Below are 21468 nucleotides of genomic sequence, written 5' to 3'. Positions count from 1 at the left end.
AGAATAAGCAGAATAAAAGTTAGTGCTGGGGGCCTGCTGGGGCTGTCTTGACTCTATCCATGATGGAGGCTGTGAGCAGACAAGAGAGCAGGAAATGTATTATTACCTCAAGAAAAATAATTAAAAGAATCTGTAATAAAGTCGTATCTAGTTTCCTTTTGTTATCACAAAGGTGCCTCATAAATGCAAAAGGCCTATTCTCTTAAAACGAAATGTTTGCTGTTTCAAAGTGGACATTTTTGGTAAGTCTTAAGGCTTTTTCATATACCTATGGGCCTGTGTATTCATTAATTCCATTGTAAGCTGCACAAATATTACAACTTATAAAAGAAGTCAAGCCTTGGAGCCATGCGAATAATACACACCCTGTGTACCCTGTAAGACATAGTTAATTTCACATTGGTTTCAATAAAATGCTTTACTTTCTACCAATTTAATCACAGTTCATTTCTATGTGTTAATGTAAAATCACTACTTTGATGCTAAATGAGCATACAAAGTAGAGTGGTCATAAGGTTATTTTGGATATATGATTAAATGCCAGTTTTACACTGAATGATTATTTATGCACATTTTAGTTTGATGAATTTTACAGTAATGTTTCTTCTAACGTGATAAATAATGCCAAAAGACATGATTAAAGGTTTGGGGCAGCCTCCCGTATAATGTTTCCTGGCTGCTAAAATTGAAATGATTGAACAGAGATGTTCACAAGACTCGGTCCAAAACAGAACTGATCAAAGACAAGAAAGATGGCGGCTTTAAAGGCCTGTTCAGGAAGTGACGTCATCTTTAGGGCCGGAACCAGAAGTGATGTCCGCGGGGACTAGAAGTGACGTCATCTCTAGGGCCGGAACCGGAACTGACACCATCTCTGGGTCCAGAACCAGAAGTGACATTATCTTTGGGGGGCGGACCCAGAGGTGATTTCATTGAGGGTGCCGGAACCTGGCAGGATTTCCCGGGAACAGTCTGCAAGTAACTGAGAAAGACACTCCGCCACTTCCTGGTCGGGGGTGGTATTACAGTTACTCAGGTACTTTTAGCTGCCTTCTGCTCACATGTGTGTGACACATGATAAAACAGTAACACAGTACTTCAGGTGAGGTCTCACTCGTGCATTATACAATTTAAGTATAACCTCTCTTGACTTATATGTACAGTGGAACCTTGGTTTGGTTGTGAACTGAAGTAATTTCTCCCATAAGATTGTATGTAAAGACAATTAATCCATTCCAGACCATACGAACTGTATGTAAATATATATTTTTTAAAGATTTTTAAGCACAAATATAGTTAATAATACCATAGAATGCACAGCGTAATAGTAAACTAAATGTGAAAACACTGAATAAAACTGAGAAAACCTTGAACAACAGAGAAAACTAACACTGCAAGAGTTTGCGCTATAGCACTACGAAACGCTTGCTGAAAACACCTTTTTTTAAGTTTTAAGCACAGGGAAAAAAAATGAACATTTGAAAAATCCGTAATTTAATACACCACCAAGAAAAGTAACATTGCAACAATGCACGCTACGAACCGATTGCTGTAAACAGAAGTGAAGTGGAGGTTAAAATCTAATAGAAAAAAGTCTTCATTAAATGCAACGAGGTTAAAACAATACTTGGATCTGTCTCTTTAAAAACAAGCCTTATGCATCTGCGCGTGTGTGTGTGTGTGTGTGCGTGCGTGCGTGCGTGCGTGTGTGTGTGTGTGTGTGTGTGTGTCTGTGTCTCTCTCTCTCTCTCTCTCTCTCTCGCGTGTGTGTGTCTCTCTCTCGCGAGTGGTGATGTTTCTCATTTTGAAATATCAGTTCTATCGATACAGAATATTCTTATGAAAATCTTTTTCTACCACATTTCAATGTAACTGTAGTAGTTTATATTATTACTAGTAATAGTATGTTGGCTTTTGCTTTGTTGCACTACTCAGGCTCAAAATTAGAGGGGGGTTGGTAGTTCTTATTAGTCACTGTATTCAAATACATGTTAAAAGTGAATTGAATTCAATTTAATTTTCTTTTGTTTAATGCAGGTGTAAACATGAAGACCGGAGGTAAGCCTTTTTAAAACAGTTGAAAAATAACAGGTAAACCTAATTAAATGTGCTTTGTATGGTGTCATGGGTATAATCTATTTTGAACTTTGTTTTTTCAACTTTATATTATTTCTTTCTGTCTTATTGACTACTGTAGACTACTACGACCAGACACAACAGCCTTTTCCCCAAATGGGGTTATTTATACCAAAATAACTTTGTCACACTGCAGCTAATTGGCTCGAACATATTAGGAAAGAACTTTCTAAAATTAACTTTTAAAGAGGCACATACAGTAGCTGGGTTGATGTAATGATTGCAAATGATAATCCAACTCTCAATTTCACTAAAATTCCAAATGAAAACTGCTTATTTTGGGTATTTCAAAAAATGTTTTCTTTAGTAACAAAAATGTTTGTGGTTCCAAAGATTTTCATTTTCACAGTATTCAAAGTTACAGAAAGTTTGCACTTGAAAAGGCTGTAAACCCCAAACACATAGGTCTAATGACAGTGTTCTTTGGGTGGTCTGGTGGCCCTAAATTTGCAGTGCTACTGAAACATCTAAAGCGGTGGTAGACTTTTGCTGGGTTTAAACAGAGCAGTAGAGATCAGAGATCTTTATTGTAACACTTACAAGAGCAGAGGGCAGAAAGATATGGAAGAAGATGATCCACTGTGGCAACCCCTAACGGAAGCAGCCGATAGAAGAAGAAGAGCACAGTGAAATTTTTGTGCCACAGTTGCTGTGATTTATAAAATAAATACAGTAAGTAAAAGTAGCAGAAGATAGATAGATTGATGAATAACCAGGATTAAATAAATAAGGTAAAAGTTTTTTTAAAAAAGTAACATTCAGTACAGTTACACGTTAACCAGCAGTTGGGTACAGCACCTAGTGCAGGGCAGGTAGGATCAGATTACTGGGAGTTCAGTGACCTTATGACCTGAGGAAGAAGTTGTCCCTGAAGCGAGTAGTGAGGCTCCGGTAGAGCTTTCCAGGAGGCAGAAGTGAAAACTGGGGACAAGCTGGGTGGATGTCATCAGTGATGGTGGATTCAGCTCTCGTCAGATATTGTGTTGAGTAGATGGTTTGAAGCTATGGAAGGCCAGCACCAAAGATTTTAGAAGTTGTACAGACAGTGCTTTTGGTGGAGATTGTGATCCTGGCAAGTCAGGTTACCAAACCACACCGTGATGGTCAGGATACTTTCAGCAGTGGTATAGTAAAAGTTGACTAATGTTTTGGTCCCTACCCCAAGGCCCTTTAGCCTCCTCAGGGGGAAATGAGCATTTTTGACTATGCAGGTGGTGTTGATTGACCATGAAAGACAGTCAATAATCTGGACACCCAGGAACCTGAAGCTGCTAACTATCTAGATAGAGGAGCTGTTGATGTGGAATGGAGGGTGACTGCCTTTATTCTTGCCAAAGTCAAGAATGATCTCCTTTATTTTCTCAAAATTCAGAGAGAGGTGGTTTTTATGCCACCATACAGTCAGGTCATTTACCTTCCTCTTATAAGCATTGTCACTTATGAGGCCAGTCGCAGTGGAGTCATCCACATACTTGATGCTGTTGCCCTCAAGCTTTGCTGCTTTTCATAAATACCTCCAAGTGTGCAGTTGCATCAAATTATGCTTTCTTATTCCTATCGAAAGCTCTTCTTTTTTTTTACAAAGGTTTACAGATACTTCTTCTAAAATTAAAGTAACTGAAATGCTTTACTCATTATTAGATATACAAATCTTTGAATGGGAAAGGGATCTGGATCATGATATTTTTCTGTTGAGCAGTGGCTCTTAGTTTTAGCTACACTACTCTAAGGTAACTCATCAATATTCATGAGAGGGTGGAGCCATCAATATAAACACAATAGCACATAAAGAAGAAGCTGTAAAGGCAGTTTTAGAACAAACTCAACCATTAGTTGAATCAAGTGATAGTGATGACAATGTGAATTGTTCATGAGACATTGACACAGGGATATTAATGCATATGGCTCAGTACAGCTGAATTACTATGTTATGTCCAGTGAATTTCGTTGTCTGAAGATTCACTGTGGTGCATGTAGGTGCCTGATAAAAAGTTGAAATGATTGCAATCAGGTAGAAGTACAAGTATGATTTTAGCCTCCTAAGCACTGTTCATAATGAAACAATTCTCAATATCAGGGGAAAGCATTGTGCTGTGGGAGCCTGCAGTAACACAAGGGGTGTTATCAATCATGTGGATCAGGCACTGACATTCCACCCTCTCATACTTGAGCAACAGAAAAAGAGAGAATGTTTTTCCCCATTCTGGTGCTTGACGTGGACATTAATTGACGTTCCAGACCTTTATCTGCATGATTTTATGCATTGTGCTGCAGTCGCTACATGATTGGCCGATTAGATAATTACATGGATAAGCAGGTGAGAAAAGTGTGATGATGCAGGTCTGGCTCTAGCTCCACACTCCCTTTTCTCATTTGGGGAGCCTATTGAACCTGACACCATCAATAGTCCTGACCGGGATGAGCTATACAAATGAGGGCACCACATGACGCAAGGGGAAGGTGCAAAAGAGCTCAGTGCTTTTATTTAAAACCAATCAAAAATGTGTTCAAAAAGAAAATGCAGTGCTCAAAATATCCATAAATAATCCATAAAAACAAGGTGAGTGTGGAGGTTAACATCCAAAAAAACAAATCCGCTAAAAACAAACTTAAAATTCTGACATGAGTCTTTAAAATCCTCAATCCCCAGTTCTTCCTTCTTAAAACCAACGTCTCTCCGGCTTACCTTTTCTGGACCTTGCAGCACAGAGAGACGTCCACCAACAGACACAGACATCCATTAAACCTGGCCCGTGTCCCTGCCGCCCAATCCAATGCATTCCGCAAGGGAACCACCAGACCCTGCTCCCGTGCCCACTGCTGCCAATCCAGCCTCCACCCGGTGAGATGACACATTGGAGTGTAGTGATCACTCCTACTCCTGGCTGTTCAGCAGGAGTGATCCTCGTGCCCCATCCTGAGCACTTACCTCCTGGGGCACCATTCCCATCCACCTGCTTCTCTCAATAAGCGCCGGCTTACTCCTGCTCCTGCCTTTCTGTGTTCTTTAACATCTGCACCCACGCTTCCCCTTTGAAAATGGGGATGTGGCACAGCTGTGTCGATTAATAGCTCCTGGCGCCAATTAGGGTCATGGAAAATCCTACACCCGTGCACTTAGTGTAAGGCCGTTCGCTCCTGTATGGTGCCCAGGAACCGCTCTTGCCACGCTACCATGCCCCCTCCTACCAAGTCACGAGTGTGGTGATTACTGCATTTATTTAAAATGCCACACAGCCGCGGATCTCACTTTACCACAAAGAGTGTATAATGAAAGTATGCAACTGTCTTGTCAATTTTATAATTTCTTTTAAGATAAGATTATAGGTGTAATCCTTACTTTGTGTTTTTTTTTTCTTTTTAGTTAAAATATTTGCAGAATCAAAATAGTGTGTTTAGTGTGTTTCCTCTGTTTGTGTGTGCTCTCAATCAGTTCCCCAATGTCCTCTGCGGTTATTCTCTACCTGAGACACTATGGTGTTAAAGTAACGGATTCCAGGCTCTTAATGATGATGAGCCAGTCACATGAAAAGGAGAAGTGGTCGTCATTCTTTCCAAAACCAAAAAAGGTACACTAAATGGTTTGTGTTTGAGTCCAATCCTAGCAGTTTCTATACTTCTGAGCGTATCTGTTTGTACATTTATTTCTTTCCACCTCTTGTATTTATTTCCAGGTCAGTACTGCAAAGAAGGAGAAAGAAAAAGAAGGAAGTGAGGACAAGAAGAAAAAACTAATTTTAAAATATATTCCCAAGCCTAAGATCCCATCGCAGTCCAGTAAGAACTCACTCCATTTTTGTTAGGTCTCTATCTATCCATCCATCCATAGGACAATAGCAAACAAAACATAAAATTAGCAAAGCTTACTTGAAATAAGGCACACATCTTTCAGTTCATTTAGTTAAGATGGATCACTTCTTTAGCTACTTATAAAGTTCCAAGTGTGTGCACCTTGAAAATGGTTTAACTTCGTTTGTTGAGGGTTTACAAAGAGTTAAAAATACTTCAAAATACAGTAGAACCTCGGTTCACGACCATAATTCATTCCAAAACTCTGGTCGTAAATCGATTTGGTCGTGAACCGAAGCAATTTCCCCCATAGGATTGAATGTAAATACAATTAATCCGTTCTAGACCATACGAACTGTATGTAAATATATATTTTTTTAAGCACAAATATAGTTAATTAAACCATAGAATGCACAGTGTAATAGTAAACTAAATGTAAAAACATTGAATAACACTAAGAAAACTAACACTGCAATAGTTTGTGCTACCAACCGCTGGCTAAAAGCACTTTTTTATGAGTTTTAAGCACAGGGGGAAAAAAAATGAACATTTGAAAAAATCTGTAATTTAATTGCAACAATGCATGCTACGAACCGATCGCTGGAAACAGAAGTGAAAACAAAATCAAGCCCAGTGCATTCTTTAACTGCCTTCCTACCTTAATGTGTCCAGCTCTCTCTCTCGCGCTGCCTGTGTGTGTGCGTCTCTCTCTCGCGCTGCCTCTGTGTGTGTGTGTCGCGCACTCTCTCGCGCTGCCTGTGTGTGTGCGTCTGTCTCTCTCTCGCGCTGCCTGTGTGTATGTGTCGCGCTCTCTCTCTCTCTCTTGCTCACTGCACAGGGAAAGACTGAACATGTACAAACCGAAAGGGAAAACTGGCTTGTTCGTATACCGAGTGTGTGGCCGTGAACTGAGGCAAAAGTTTGGCGAACTTTCTGGTCTTTCTGGTCATAAACCCAGTGTACCAAGACGTTTGTGAACCGAGGTTCCACTGTAAGCTATCAGAAAAGCATACCGACAGAAGGTGAATTTGTAGTGTAAAAAAAAAAAAAATCTATACAGTCCAACTGTCTTCGTTTTAAGGACTTCAGTACTAGGGTGTTGTACCATGTTAGCCATTATGAATGTAGTGAGAAGTCAAGCAAAATTACACCTTTTATTGGCTAACTAAAAAGATTAGGACTTCAGTAAAATTCAGAGCAAACAGTGCACACAAGAAATAAGAAAAAAGGATTATAATAAAGGCCAAAAAACGAATAAAGGAAAAATTCTGGTCTATGGTATCTATCTAGGTAACTATCTATATATACTGTACACTGCTCAAAAAAATGAAGGTAACACTTAAGTCACACATTGAATCTCGATGACTGAAATATTCATGTGGAAAATCTTTACTGAGTAATACTGTGTAATTCGTTGCGAATAAAATGATGCATAAACTGTCCAAGGAAACCAAAATCATCAAACCACTGCTGTCCTGGGGAATCTCCTCACAGACCTGTCGGTGGCATCAGGGCGCACTGCACCAGCCTAAGGTCTGACAATGGCTCTGAGGAGTTCATCAAAGTATCTAACAGCAGTCAGGGTACCATTGCCTAGCATGTGGAGGTCTGTGTGACCCTCCAAAGATATGCCTCTCAAGACCATCACTGACTCCCCTGCTAAACCAGACATGCTGGATGATGTTTCAGGCTGCCTGACGTTTACCATGCTGTCTCCAGTGACCCTGCTTTCATCTGTGAAGAGAACAGGGCACTAATGGTGGAGCTGTCAATTGTGGTATTCTCTTGCGAATGCCAATTGTGCTGCACGGTGATGGGCTGTGAGAACGTCCCACTAGTGGATAAGTCCTCATGCCACTCTCATGAAGTCTGTTTGTGACAGTTTTGGCAGAAACATGCACATCAGTAGCCATCTGGAGGTCATTTTGAAGGGCTCTGATAGTGCTCCTCCAGTTCCTCCTCGCACAAAAGAGCAGATACCAGTCCTGCTGCTGGGTTGATGCCCTTTCATAGGCCTATCCTGCTCTTCTCAGGTAATAGCCCATCTCCTGGGGTATCCTCCATGCTCTAGAGACCGTGTTAGGAGACACCGCAAACCTTCTTAAGATGGCACGTATGGATGTGCCATCCTGGAGGAGCCGGGACTACTTGTCTAATCTGAATCGGCCGCATGTACCGCCTCATGCTATCAGTAGTGACAAGCAAAATGCAAAACTAGAGAAAAATCAGTCAGGAAGGATAAAGAGAGAGCAATCATCTGTGGCCACCACCTGCAAAACCATTCCCTTTATGGTGTTTTTTTTTTAGGGGATTGTCTTGCTGTTGCCTCTCCAGGTCACCTGTTGTCACATTCATTTTCATCAATGCTTGTGACGTTCATTCACAATTGCTTCCTAACTGGACAGGCTGATATCCCTTACGCTTCATTGACTTGGTGTTAGAGTGGGATGATTAAGTGTTCCCTTCATTGTTTTGAACAGTGTGTGTATGTGTATATTTATAGTTAACACCAAGAAAACCTGGTTAGTTTGTAACTTAAACAGTACAGTAACATTCTGACTTACAGGTCCTACCAACATGCAGTGTGTCAGCTCTCTCAGGCATCATGATATATAACAATGTATTAAAATATGAAACTTCCTTTAATAGAAAACCTAAATCTGATTAACTGTGTGGCATTTTTTAAATTGAAGACTGATTGATGACAAACCAAATATATGTATAAAATATACTTAGATAATTGTACTTGAACAAAAACATATTTAGAGCTAATTCAGAACTATATACTGTATATATATATACTTTAAATACTGTATACTGTACATTGGAATTAAAAATTATTATGGACTTTTCAGTTGAAACTGCATCATTTTGATTACTACGTTAAGGACTTTAGCCTTTTTCCTCATAGATTCAAATGTAGAAATGCCACAAAGGAAGAACACACAGGAGTATGGCCAGTGGATTAAGAAGAAAGCTAATGACGCTGACAAAAATGATGAAAATAACCAAAAACTGGTAGACTACCAACAAAAACTGGATTTATCTCAGTTGGAAAGAGTGTCCCATCCTGCTGTAGCACAACTCAAGGTTTGTCCTAAGTGAAAATTAGGCAAATGTATGTTGATGAGTATACAGATTTATTAATATGGTATTGACAAGCCAGTATTTGTTTGTATTACAAGGGGACCAATGGGGAAAAATATGAATCTGTTTAATATATGAATTTTAATTGTCCTGTTTAATGATAATGCAATGTGATCCACTGCTTTTTAGATTTTAGCATAATGTTTTAAAGTTGTTTTTAAGATGTATTTAATTTTAATTAAAAAAATAAATAAAAATATGAAAAAATAAGAGAAGTACATTTCAAAATCTTCAACTTTAAGTTTTTTTTGTTCGTTGTGGTATATTTTCATTTTGTTAATACAGTGTTCATCATTTGGTCCCTCCTGTCGCTCACTATCCAACCTGCGATGGGCCTGCTTCAGCACTCAACTGCCGAGCTACTCCAACTCCGCTATCACCTGTCCGAGCCTCCGCTGACTGGCCTATGTCTCCACCCAGACATCGTATTTCTCCCCTGTCGGAGATACATCCACCGTGGGTCCTACTGAAGTATCCAAACTGACAGTTCGAAAATTATGAACTCCATCTGGTCCAGTTATTGATGTCCTCGACGTAATTTAGGCAGAGTCGTTGATCACAGTGTGTTAGCCAGCCTAGCCTGGTCAGTTAACACCGTTGCTAAATGTGATAACGCCGTTGTTAACTTCGGTCTGCTGAACATCTGCTCACTCACGAACAAGGGGCCTCTCATCCACGATCTCCCCACTGATCATAAGTTTGACTTTTTCTGTCTAACTGAGACATGGCCACAACCCCATGACTTTTCTCAACTTAACGAATCCACTCCCCCAGGGTTTGTTTACATCTCTCAACCCCGTGGCTCTGGCCAAGGTGGAGGTCTCGTATTAATGTATCATGAGAAATGGAAAGCCCTGCCATTGTCTCTTCCTGCCTTCAGTTCTTTTGAATCTCTTGTATGTCAATTAAATGGACCTATTCCTACTATTATTGCAACAGTTTACCGGCCCCTTAAACCAAACAATGACTTTCTGAATGACTTTGCTGTTTTCCTTACACATTTATCTACTGTTTCATCAAACATAATACTTCTGGGGATTTAACTATACATATTGATAATATCAATGTCCCTGTTACTAGACACTTTACATCCTGCCTTGAAAGTTTTGGATTCCAGCAGTATACTGATGTTCCCACTCATTCCAAAGGACATATCTTGGACTTGATTTGCTGATCTGGAGTTACCCTGCTTGATTGTACTGCGGATTAACTCCCCATAACTGATCACTTTCTTATTTCATTCAATATTAAACTTGCACTTTCCAACACTAAGCTTTCCCGTCTCATGTCTTTCCGTAATATTAAGAATATTAACTTAGACTCTCTTTCCTCTAGTATTGATTCCCTTATAGACATTGATAATTTATCCACTCCAGAAGAACTGGTCTCACACTATAACACTGAACTTAATGGTATTCTTAAGTCCAGTCGCTCCATTATAAACTAGATATGTTTCTTTCTCCTTTTATGCTCCCTGGTTCATGCCTGAACTTCGGCTTTTGAAAGAAAAAAAAATGGACTCTTTGTTCACAAGGAGATGTACAAAGGCCATATACTTTATTACAAGGACTGTATTGCCCAAACCAAATGTAACTATTATACTCTCATTATTTCTTCCAATGAAGGAAACACCAAGTCATTGTTTTCACTACTTAACAATATCACACAACCCCCAGATTCTTTACCTTCTCACCTTTACTCAACTGAATTTTGCAATTTCTTTATGTCCTTTTTTAATGAGAAACACTAGAAGATTCACCAGTCTCTCTGTACGGATTCCTACAGTACTGCATTTGAATTTCACCCACCAACTCACTCATTTTCCTATTTTCAGCTTCCTACTTTCTCAGAAATCTCAGATCTTGTCTGTATGTCTAAGCCATCAACCTATCAGCTGGACCTCCTCCCTACAGTTCTAGTCAAAGCCTGCCTTCCCTCTCTGGTCCCCCTTTTCTCTGTTATAATTCACTCTTATCTCACTAGTCTCACTGTTCCTTCATCTTTTAAAACTGCTGCAATAACCCCAATACTGAAAAACCCTGGTGCAGATACGACTAATTTCAGTAATTTTCATCCTATTTCTAATCTACCCTTAATTTCCAAAATTCTTGAAAAAATAGTGGCTATTCAACTTCATTCTAATTTATCTCAAAATAATCTGTATGAACAGTTCCAGTCTGGTTTTTGTCCCATCCACATTAAAGAAACGGCACTTATAAAAATTACTAATGACCTCCTTGTGGCAGCTGATTCTGGTCTGATCTGAGTGCAGTCTTCTCAATAGATTATCTTCGATTGGCATTACCCACACTCCACTAGATTGGTTCAGATCCTACCTCTCAGGCCACACTCAGTTTGTTCATCTTAAAACTTTCACATCCCAACCCACCGCTGTTATTTCAGGTAGGCTCTGTCCTGGGGCTCCTCATTTCCATTATTTACCTCCTTCCCCTTGGGCAATGTCTTTCGTAAATATAACATTAGCTTCCACTGTTCTGCTGATGACACCCAGCTCTATGTCACAAGCAAACCTACTGCTTCCTTTCCACCCTCCTCACTTACTGATTGCATAGCAGAAATCAAATCCTGGTTTTCTTCAAATTTTCTTAAATAGTGACAAAACTGAGGTTCTCCTCATTGGTACAAAATCAATATTATCCAAAACTGATCATTTTTCATTTGTTATTGATAATTCCTCTGTCTCCCCTTCCCCACAGGTTAAGAGTCTGGGTGTTATCATTGACAGTACTTTATCCTTTCAGTAACACATTAATAACATCTCCCGGTCTGCATATTTCCTCTTGCATAACATTAATCGTATTCCCCCCCCCCAAACTCCCTACACCACTGATATCCTTGTTCATAGCCTTGTCACTTCTCGTCTGGATTATTGCAATTCCCTTTTCTTTGGTCTTTCTCGCAAATCTCTTTATAAGCTTCAGCTGGTCCAGAACTCAGCTGCCTGGATCATTACTAGAACCCCCGCTTTTCACCATATCACTTCCGTTTTGCAGCAGCTTCATTGGCTTTTAGTTCAGTTCTGAATTCAATTCAAAATTCTCCTACTAACTTTGAAGGCTCTCCACAACCTTGCCCCTCCATATCTGTCTGACCTCCTCCATGTTGCCATTCCCTCCCGCATCCTCAGATCCTCTTCCTCCATCCACTTGATTGTCCCCTTCGTCCGTCTTACCACTATGGGGAACAGTGCATTCAGTTGCTCTGCTCCCCAGCTTTGGAATTCACTACCACCTGAGCTTAGAAATATTGAATCATTTTCACTTTTCAGATCTAAACTTAAAACTCATTTGTTTAAGACTGCTTTTTCTCTTTGATTACAATTGCTCTGTCTGATTTTACCTTTTGTATTTTACTTTTGTTTATAATCTGTGTTTTGTCTATTGTTCGGTGTCCTTGAGTGTTTAGAAAGGCACCTACAAATAAATAAAATGTATTATTATTATTATTATTATTATTATGTCATTTAGCCCAACAAATTCACCAGTCCTACTTGCCTAATTCCTCCAAAATAGCACAGAGTTGCATTTGAAGGTCCCAAATGCCCGCCTCTCTATTGCTACTTGGTAGTTTATTCCATGTGTTGTAATCGCCTGAAAGATGTGAGGAGTCCACAGGGAACAATTGGAGTGCCAGCCGGGCAACACCATTTAACAGAATTAAAAAGAAAAAGATTTCCAGTGCACGTGGGCACAGATATAAGCAGGCGACTTCACCCTCTAACCCAGTATTACAGCAAATGGGCACAAGGAGCTCCATCCTTTACCAGGATTGAGTTTGAAATGAGACACATTCATCCGGGACATCCCTTTTTATGGCAGGGCCTTCCCTGAGTGTCACAGGCAGAGTAAAATGCCCTCAATACGTGTCTTCTCAGAGCCACAGGTGGAAAAGAACGGACAGTTGGAGACAGTGCCTCCTCTTGGTTTGGGGTGGTATTGCTTACCTCTATCGAGCTCGGAGGGTGATCGCCAGGTGCACATGTGTGACAGTGTCTGTAGTTCTCTGTGTGAAGAAAGACATTTCTGTGATAATTACTCTTTTAACAAGTTTCCATCTGTGTCCCATAACTGCTTTTAAAGTAAACAAATACTCCATCCCAGAATATTTTTTTTCTGTTACTTAGCTCATGTACTTTGTAGTGGTAGCTAAGAAAGAACATTTAATCTTATATTTTTGTGCAGAATGGAGAAAGTCAATAATGACCAACACTGCAACAGAAAAGAACGTGAAAAGCGTCCAGGGGAAAAAAAAAAAAAAATCCATGTCATTTATCCAGTCGTATGCTCAAATTGTGCAAAACACACACTTTTTTTTTTGTTTTTTTTGGCAAAAATATTGTTAAATAGTTATTTCCAGAATTATCAACACAAATAAATGGGAAACTAAAACCTCATAGGAAGAACTTTTTGAATTGAACACAGGAGTCTTGACCAATGAATGATGAGGAGAGGCAGGTCGTCAAGTCAAAAAGGCAATCCCATGAGTCTTTAGGTTGACTGTTTATGTATGTTGTTCTAAGCCTAGGGAACACAGTGTCCATGAACGTAATATTGAAGCACTAACCGGGTTGCCTCGTTTAGTATTTGCAGATTACCAAAATAAACAGACATTTGATGGCACAAATAATTACAAATAAAAGCAAATTAGCTAATGAAGACTAAGGGGGGGATCAATGCTCTGTAGAGCAGTTGATAGGTGGGTAGGAGCTCCATCCTCCGGAATGAGACGAGCCCTGCCAGGAGTGCCATGACTTTTTATAGTGGCTGGACTAGAAGGGGTGGAGTCAGTTGCCTTCATTGGGTAGTTTCTCAGGGCTGTGTGATATAGAAGTGATGATACCGTCAGGGACAGCACCCCCTCTTTTGCCCTAGAGTGCTAGTGCTTACTTCTAATGAGTCAGAAGCCTCAGGCGCATGTGTGTGAAAATGTGTTAATAATTCAGGAAGTTGTTATTTAACAATATTTAGCAAAAAATATAAAGCGTTCATTTGGCACCTTTTGAACAAGTGACTGGATAACATACATGTTGTGACAGTAGAGGTCGATGTTGCCCTGTGTAACCCACAGACAATATGTCCAGACACCAGGTAAAAATATAAGAAATAAATTTAATTGTTTTCGTAATGTGTACAAAGCACCGCCACCTCCACAATACATTATAATAATCCACAATAATAATAAATCAATCCTCCTCTCCTCCCAGCAGCTCTGTCACACTCCCTCCCAACTCCAGCTCAACTTGCCTGGTTTCCCATTGTCCTTTATATAGTCCTTGACCCAGAAGTGCTTCTGTCCTTCAGTCCATGTGTTTCCATAGCACTTCCGGGTCAGATGAAAACTCTTATTTTTCTTCAGCCCGGAAGTACTTCATTTCTTTTGTCCCCGTGACTAGGGAGTACTCCTGGGCTATAATAGAAACACTCGTGCCTCCCTGCAGTGTCCCCTGGCGGCCCCCACGGTATCCAGCAGGGCTGTGAAGCCGAACTCCATTGTCCATGATGCCCTGTGGGAATTCGGGGCACCTCCATGTTGCAGGGAGGATTCCATCTAGCAGCCTGGGAGTGTTGGCCGGGATAAAATAAATGCCGGCCATCTGTCGCAGTCCCCACCCCAGCGAAACACAGTGGGGCGTAGCGTCCAGCCCCTCGAGGGTCATCTTCCAGCAGGAGGAGCTGGAGTTGGGTGGTAGGGGAACGGAGCTGCTAGGAGTGGAGGATTGGTTATTGTTTATTATTATTGTGATTATTGATTTATTAGAGAATTGTGCAGTGTGTGGTGCTTTGTACACATTACTACAAGAGAATATTAAAGAAATTCTTCTTTGTGTTTTAAACGTGTGTCCCGGACGTCTGTCTGGTGGGTTCAATGGGGCAACAGCGACCCCTAGCGTCCACAATGTTAATTATTCAACATGGGTAACAACATTTTCAGACGTGTTTTTCACATTGTACGCCATTGTAGAGCACTGGTCACCATTGAGATCTGTTATGTCAAAACCCTCTTTGTCTCCATTTTGCATGAAAACAGAAGATTAAAATCTTTTCTCAGACACCAGTACAAATTACATGGAGTAAATAACATTAACAATATCATTTTTGGATGGTATATTCCATAAAGTTAATAATACAGAATAAATGTTTAAAGCAGCTGAAGCACAAAATATAGTCAGTTTTATGGCTACATGAAAGGATAACAAAAATGCAGCTGGTGAATGACAGAGTGTGCTGGAATCAACTTTAACAGCGGATGTCAGGTGAATGTGGTGGGGAGGAGCAGGTAGCCAAAGGCCGACATACAGGACTAACCTAAATTAATTGTACTTTTCCCCTTTACGCAGAAGCCAAGTAATAATAGTAAGTACGCCTTATTACTCTTGACAATGTGTGTTAAGTCAGCTAAGGTGTAGACTGCACACAAAACTGCACGTTGGCAAGGGTAACTAAAATGTGAATTGCCAAAATTGAAAACACTCTTTAAACAAGTGATGTTTTCATAACAAAAGGAAAAAACAGCGGTTACAGTCAGGTCCTTAAGTATTTGGACAGTGGAAGAATTTTCATAATCTGGGCTCTGTACACCACCACAATGGATTTGAAACAAAGCAGTCAGGATGTGATTGAAATGTAGACTTTCAGCTTTAATTCAAGAGGTTTAACAAAAACATCATGTGAGCTGTTTAGAGAAAAAAAAAAAAAAAACAGCCATTTTTATACACGGTCCCCCTATTCTCAGCGGCTCATAAATATATAGACATTTGACTGAGAAAGCTGTTCCATAGCCAAGTATAAGCAGGCCCCTCATTATTTCATGAACTATTAAGCAGATTAAAGGTCTACAGTTGATTCCAAAAGTGGAATTTGCATTTGGAAGCTGTCACCATGAACTCTCAATATGACGTCTAAAGAGCTGTCCGTGCAAGTAAAAACAGTAATCATTAGTCTGAGAAAACAAAACAAACCCTTTAGAGAGATAACAGAAACACCAGGAGTGGTCAAATCAACCATCAGGTTCATTCTTAGAAAGAAGGACAGCACTGGTGATCTCAGCAACTCCAGAAGCTCTGGAAAACCAACAACTGTGCTGGATGATAGCAGAATTCTGTCCTTGGTGAAGAAGAACCCCTTCACGACAACTTGATTTGTTTCAAATCCATTATGGTGGCAAAGAGAGACAAAATTATGATTATTGTGTCACTGGACACATAATTATGGACCTGACTGCATTTGCCATTCTCTTAAATGAGGAAAGCAAGTCAGTTTTTGCATACTCAGATGTTTAACAGTTCTAGTATAAAACAGCTGCAAATCTGTTGCAGCTGCAGATCTCCAGTACAAGATTACATTTTACATTTTGATTCAAAAGCAGAGCAGCAGCGGTAGGAAAATCTGTCCCAGAAAGCTTTCTCTGAATGGGGTTTGTTTTAAGAGGTAACATTTTTTTCAAATGATTGATGAAATACGCTAACCTCTCAGAACTGCAAAACAGGTTGCTCCTGGAACAGATGGGCAAAAACACATCTGTAAAATAGCACATTGTTACATAATGCACCTGAAGCAATATGATATGGACGGTAGTGCAAGTAAAAAACACACAACTGTTTGTTTACAGTCAGATATAATTTAAATAATGACGTTATAATAGTCTTCAAGGTAATGTTTTCTTTGTTGTTACACATTTGATTTATGTTCAAAGAGCAACACTCAACCTAACAGCCCTATTTAGACATCAGGTTGATTGGTGAAATATGCCAAAGTGTTCTTCACAGCAAATTTGATGGTTTGACAAATTTGTTCCTGAAATTGTAGTGCGGATGGCATAGGCAAACATTTTTTTTTCCCAGCGCCTCATCACGCTTTGCAAAGCCAGGTTGATCACACTTTGCACTCCACGTTATATCTTGAGGTGCTGCCCAATATGCTTCCCATGTGCAAACATCACCCTTTTAATCTCTGTGTCATTAAGTTTGGGTTTTTCATATTCAGTTTTGGGGGGCCTTCTACCTGCAGATTTTTGCCACAATCATCCTTTGTTTTTAATTGGTCTCCTTAATTAAGCAAGCTGTTTTATCACAGTTTGAATGTTTTTGGGCTTGCTGTGTTTTGATAAGAATGTAACAAGCATTTCTGTACAGTACAGTATGTTACTTCTAAATGATTTTTTTTTTAATTTAGATTCTGCTTTTTCAGGTTTTGTGGTTATTTGAGCAATGATTAACTCATGAACACACGTCCGTCTGATACGGAAGTAGCTACAGGCCTTCTGTTTCATTTGCATGTGTCCACTCAGCTTGATGCCACTTGTCAATGTTAGCGTTTGATTAAGGGATCAAACTTCACTTAAATGATTAATTAAACAATGACATCAATTCAAGTAAAATGACCCAGTGATTGAGAAACTGGTTAGAATAAACCTGCATTTACTGGGGGGGGGTACCCCAGGTACCCCAGAAATAAATTTAAAAACCACTGCTAGGAAAGCATGCAAATGCTTCTGACAAGCACTACTTTTACCTCAATTTAAAGGGAATAACCGTTAAAATTGGACAGCTGAGATGTACACAGCAAATTTGAGGAAAAACAATACCATCAAACTTGCAAAGATTCAGACATCCTACAGGCTAAAGTTGCCATGGTTAGGTCAGGGAGCATGCACTGGTACAGCGCGGTGCCACACCCATCACACAATAAAACGGGCAGACCCGCGGTCCAGTACCACCCTCTGGAAATGGCCATCTATCTGTGGCAACCAGGTGTTATGTGGGTGTCTCCTTGGCCTGGTCCAGCCGGTCAGGTCCTCTGTAATAAGAATCCTACGAGCTGGATCACCCACTGTTGTAACTGACGCTCCCTTCCAATGCAGGTAATGTGCTTCATTTGGGACTCCATGAGCAACCGCTTGTTCAACGCAAAGTCGAAACAGCGGTACCCAAGGATTCTGAGGTAAAGACTGCTGAGGAAAGTAAACCTCATGACACTGTTGACACTCTCTCCACAGCCAGGCACACTGCTAATGGCTGTGCCCAAGAGGTCATTAATGGCCTGATGTTGGGTTTTATTAGGACACTCGCAAGCCCAGACACTTAGACTCCTCACTCAGTCTATCAAGAGCCCTGATCAGAGCCTCTGTTGACTCCGTGAAGATCACAGCATTGTCGGCAAAGTCGAAATCGGTGAATCTTTTTTCACCAACAGATGCCGCCCAGCTGCTGAAGCCCACAACCCTACCTAGCACTCAGTCCATGCCAGCTTTGAAGAGAGTAGGAGCAGAACACATCCCTGACGAACCCCAGTGTCAACTGGGTAAAACGCAGAGGTTCTGCCTCCACTTTATATATTACTCACAATAGCAGTGTAAAGGCCAACCATAATATCCAGCAACTGTGGGGGGATTCCATAAAGTCTCGAAATGTCCCACAGGGCAGCTTGATCATCTGAGTCGACTAATGGTGCAAGGAAACTCTGCCGATTATTTATTTATATTTGCACACAATGAGAACCAGGATGCCAGTATGCGGTTGATGGTAGACTTCTTAGCCATAAAGCCAGACTGCTGCGGTTGCTGGTAGGTAATCAAGTGGTCATGGATCCTATTGAGGATGACCTGAGCAAGGACCATACCTGGCACAGCAGGGATATCATGTTACTATGGCAAACCCAAAATGTTTAAATACCAATTATCACTTGGCATTGAAAAATAAAACTATAAATGTATTATTATTATTATTTGAAAGGTGGTTCTTGCTGGCAGCGTGGTGCAGAGTTGATTATGGAGATTACTGTAGCGTAAACCAACTGCTTCATCAGTTCACATCCCAGTGTCAGTCATTGAGAGCTAGACCAGAGATGTGCTTTAATTTAGTTTGTTGTTCCACACTGTGAGGTATTATTGTATAGAGGAGTATTTTGGACAAAACTAAATAAATAAAAACACAAATAAGCAAACGTACTGTGAAATGTGACAATTAATGAAAGAAAAAGAGCATGAAATGTGAGCATAAATTAATAAATGTTGTTGCTTATTTATTTCTGGCCATAATATTCTCCAAATGTAACATGAAATATGGGTTGGATTTTAAAACTGTCATTTTCACTCATCAAAGCTGAGAGGGTGGGCTCTTTTAAGTGCCAATAGATTGATTAATGCTGTGGGTTAAATAAGTGCTTTTTTCTTTCTACCCCAGAAATTGGATCTGACCACTAAGAAAATGATCCATGAAGGCCCTTTACTTTGGAGAGTGAGGAAGGACAAAATAATCGGTAGGATATTGTTCAGTTTACTGTATCTGCAGATATTTTATTGCTACTTATTTGCTTGTCATTCAGCATTGTACCACACTTTTGGACTGAAGTGTGCTCATATTTCCAGTTGTAACTAGAAGTGCACCTCTAAGTTGTATGGAAATAAAAATATATATAAATTTCAACATTAAAATGTGGAACATTTTGGAAGAGAGAGATAGAAAAAAGACAAAGGAAGGTTGACAGAAGTTAAAAAGGAGAGATGAGTTGATGGGCAGTTTTGGGATTTAAGACTATGAACAGAATAGGCTGAAATAAAATTCAAAGATGTCTTGTCTCCTATAACAAGCTCAGAGGCTCCGTGATTGACTGGCTCTCACCATGAGAAGTAAAAGGGAGGAACCTAGCAGTATAAGTGTCTGGAAAAGCAGTAGATCATGAATGTAAAAAAAAGAACATTTATGGACTTCTTTTGGACCAGAAGCAAGCATCAGAAGGGCAGGCCTGAAACTTGTGGAGACAGATTCCTAGTGCACCCATGGGGGGATGCACAGCACAGTAAACACAAGTCAGACACACTTTGAGGTACGTACAGGGAGCTATAACAACAACAACATTTATTTATATAGCACAAAGAAAAAAAAAGAAAAATCTATAAGAGTAGGCAATACTAAGTAACAAAGAATAAAGTAAGGTCCAATGAGCAGGAAAAAGACAGAAAAAAAAATCTGCAGGGGTTTCAAGGCCACAAGACCTTCCAGCACCCACTGGGCATTCTAGCTAACATAAATGATCTAAATCAGTCGTCTTAGTTTATAGGCTTCTTGTGGAAGAATTGGATAATGATGGTCATGTGGACCTCTGGCCTTCAATCTATCAGTGTAGGGACTGCATGGTGCCCTGATCAGGTGGTGGTGGTGCAGGGGTTAATATGGATTGTGGAGCCATGATAACAACAATAATTAAATGCATATACAGAATATCAGGGTTACTCTAAAATGAAGCTACAAGAAAGCCATGTTAAAATAATTGGTTTTTAGCAGTATTTTTAAAGTGCTCTACCGTATTATCCTGGTGAATTTCTATCGGTAAGCTTTTCCAGATTTTAGTTGCATAACAGCAGAAGGCACCTCACAACTTCTTTTAAGTTTAGGTCATGAAATTCTAAGCAGACACTCATTTGAAGATCTAAGGTTACGATTTGGAATATAAGGTGTCAGACATTCCAATATATAAGATGGAGCGAGATTATTTAAGGCTTTGTAAACCATAAGCACTATTTTAAAGTCAATTCTAAATGGCACAGGTAACCAGTGTAGTGACATCAAGATGTGCTTGGATTTTCTTTTCATAGTTAAGATTCTGGCTTCTGCATTCGTTGCAATCGATTGATGTCTTTTTTGGATAGTCCTGAGAGGAGTGTGTTATAGTAATCTAGTTGACTGAAAACAAAAGCGTGAACAAATTTTTCAGCATCTTGCAAAGTTGCTGTATAAGAGATCTATGTTTTGCTATTTGTCTTAAGTGAAAAAATGCTGTCCTAATGATTTGATTAATAAGTGATTTAAAATTTAGGTCAGACTCAATAATTACCCCAAATTCTTTACCTCTGTCTTGACTTTTAAGCCTAATGCATGAAGTTTATTTCTAATACCAGCATTATATCCATTATTGCCAATCACTAAGATTTCTGTTTTCTCCTTATTTAGTTAGAGAAAATTACTACTCCTCCACAAATTGGACATTGTGTCAGTGAACCAAGAGAGTCAGGGTCATCAGATGCTATTGATAAATACAGTTGTGTGTCATCAGCATAGCTGTGGTAGCTCACGTTATGACTTGAAATAATCTGACCTAACGGAAGCTTGGAGATCACAAAGAGCAGAGGACCCAGGATAGAGCCTTGTGGAACACCATAGAGAATATCATATAGATATAGACTATTTCCAAATTTAACTTGGCTGGATATTTTCCTAGGGTGATGTTTAATAATTGGTAAATTTAAATTCCCAGAGAAGGAGGATTGAGAAGCAAAGGAAGAAGACTGAGACAAATTAAGAGTTGGGAGTTTTTTAAGAAGCTGATAATAGAGAATGAAGATAAGAGAATGATGCGACTAGACAAGGATGCAAAGAGA

General features: G+C 39.8%; 1 protein-coding gene across 6 annotated transcripts in view; it reads left to right on the top strand.

Moving 5' to 3' along the window:
• Positions 1-21468, top strand: part of arhgef11 (Rho guanine nucleotide exchange factor (GEF) 11) — a 209432-nt gene that overhangs the window by 117679 nt on the left and 70285 nt on the right. For all 6 annotated transcript variants that reach the window (XM_039742341.1, XM_039742340.1, XM_039742338.1 and 3 more), the window contains 5 exons: positions 2038-2058; positions 5570-5705; positions 5811-5913; positions 8837-9015; positions 19274-19349. In XM_039742341.1, the coding sequence (XP_039598275.1) occupies positions 2038-2058; positions 5570-5705; positions 5811-5913; positions 8837-9015; positions 19274-19349 (515 nt within the window). The remainder of the gene's footprint in view (positions 1-2037; positions 2059-5569; positions 5706-5810; positions 5914-8836; positions 9016-19273; positions 19350-21468) is intronic.

The sequence above is a fragment of the Polypterus senegalus genome, chromosome 18 (assembly GCF_016835505.1).
Source record: "Polypterus senegalus isolate Bchr_013 chromosome 18, ASM1683550v1, whole genome shotgun sequence".
Lineage (NCBI taxonomy): Eukaryota > Metazoa > Chordata > Cladistia > Polypteriformes > Polypteridae > Polypterus > Polypterus senegalus.
The sequence above is the reverse complement of the archived record's forward strand: the minus strand, read 5'-3'. Positions and strand labels throughout refer to the sequence as shown.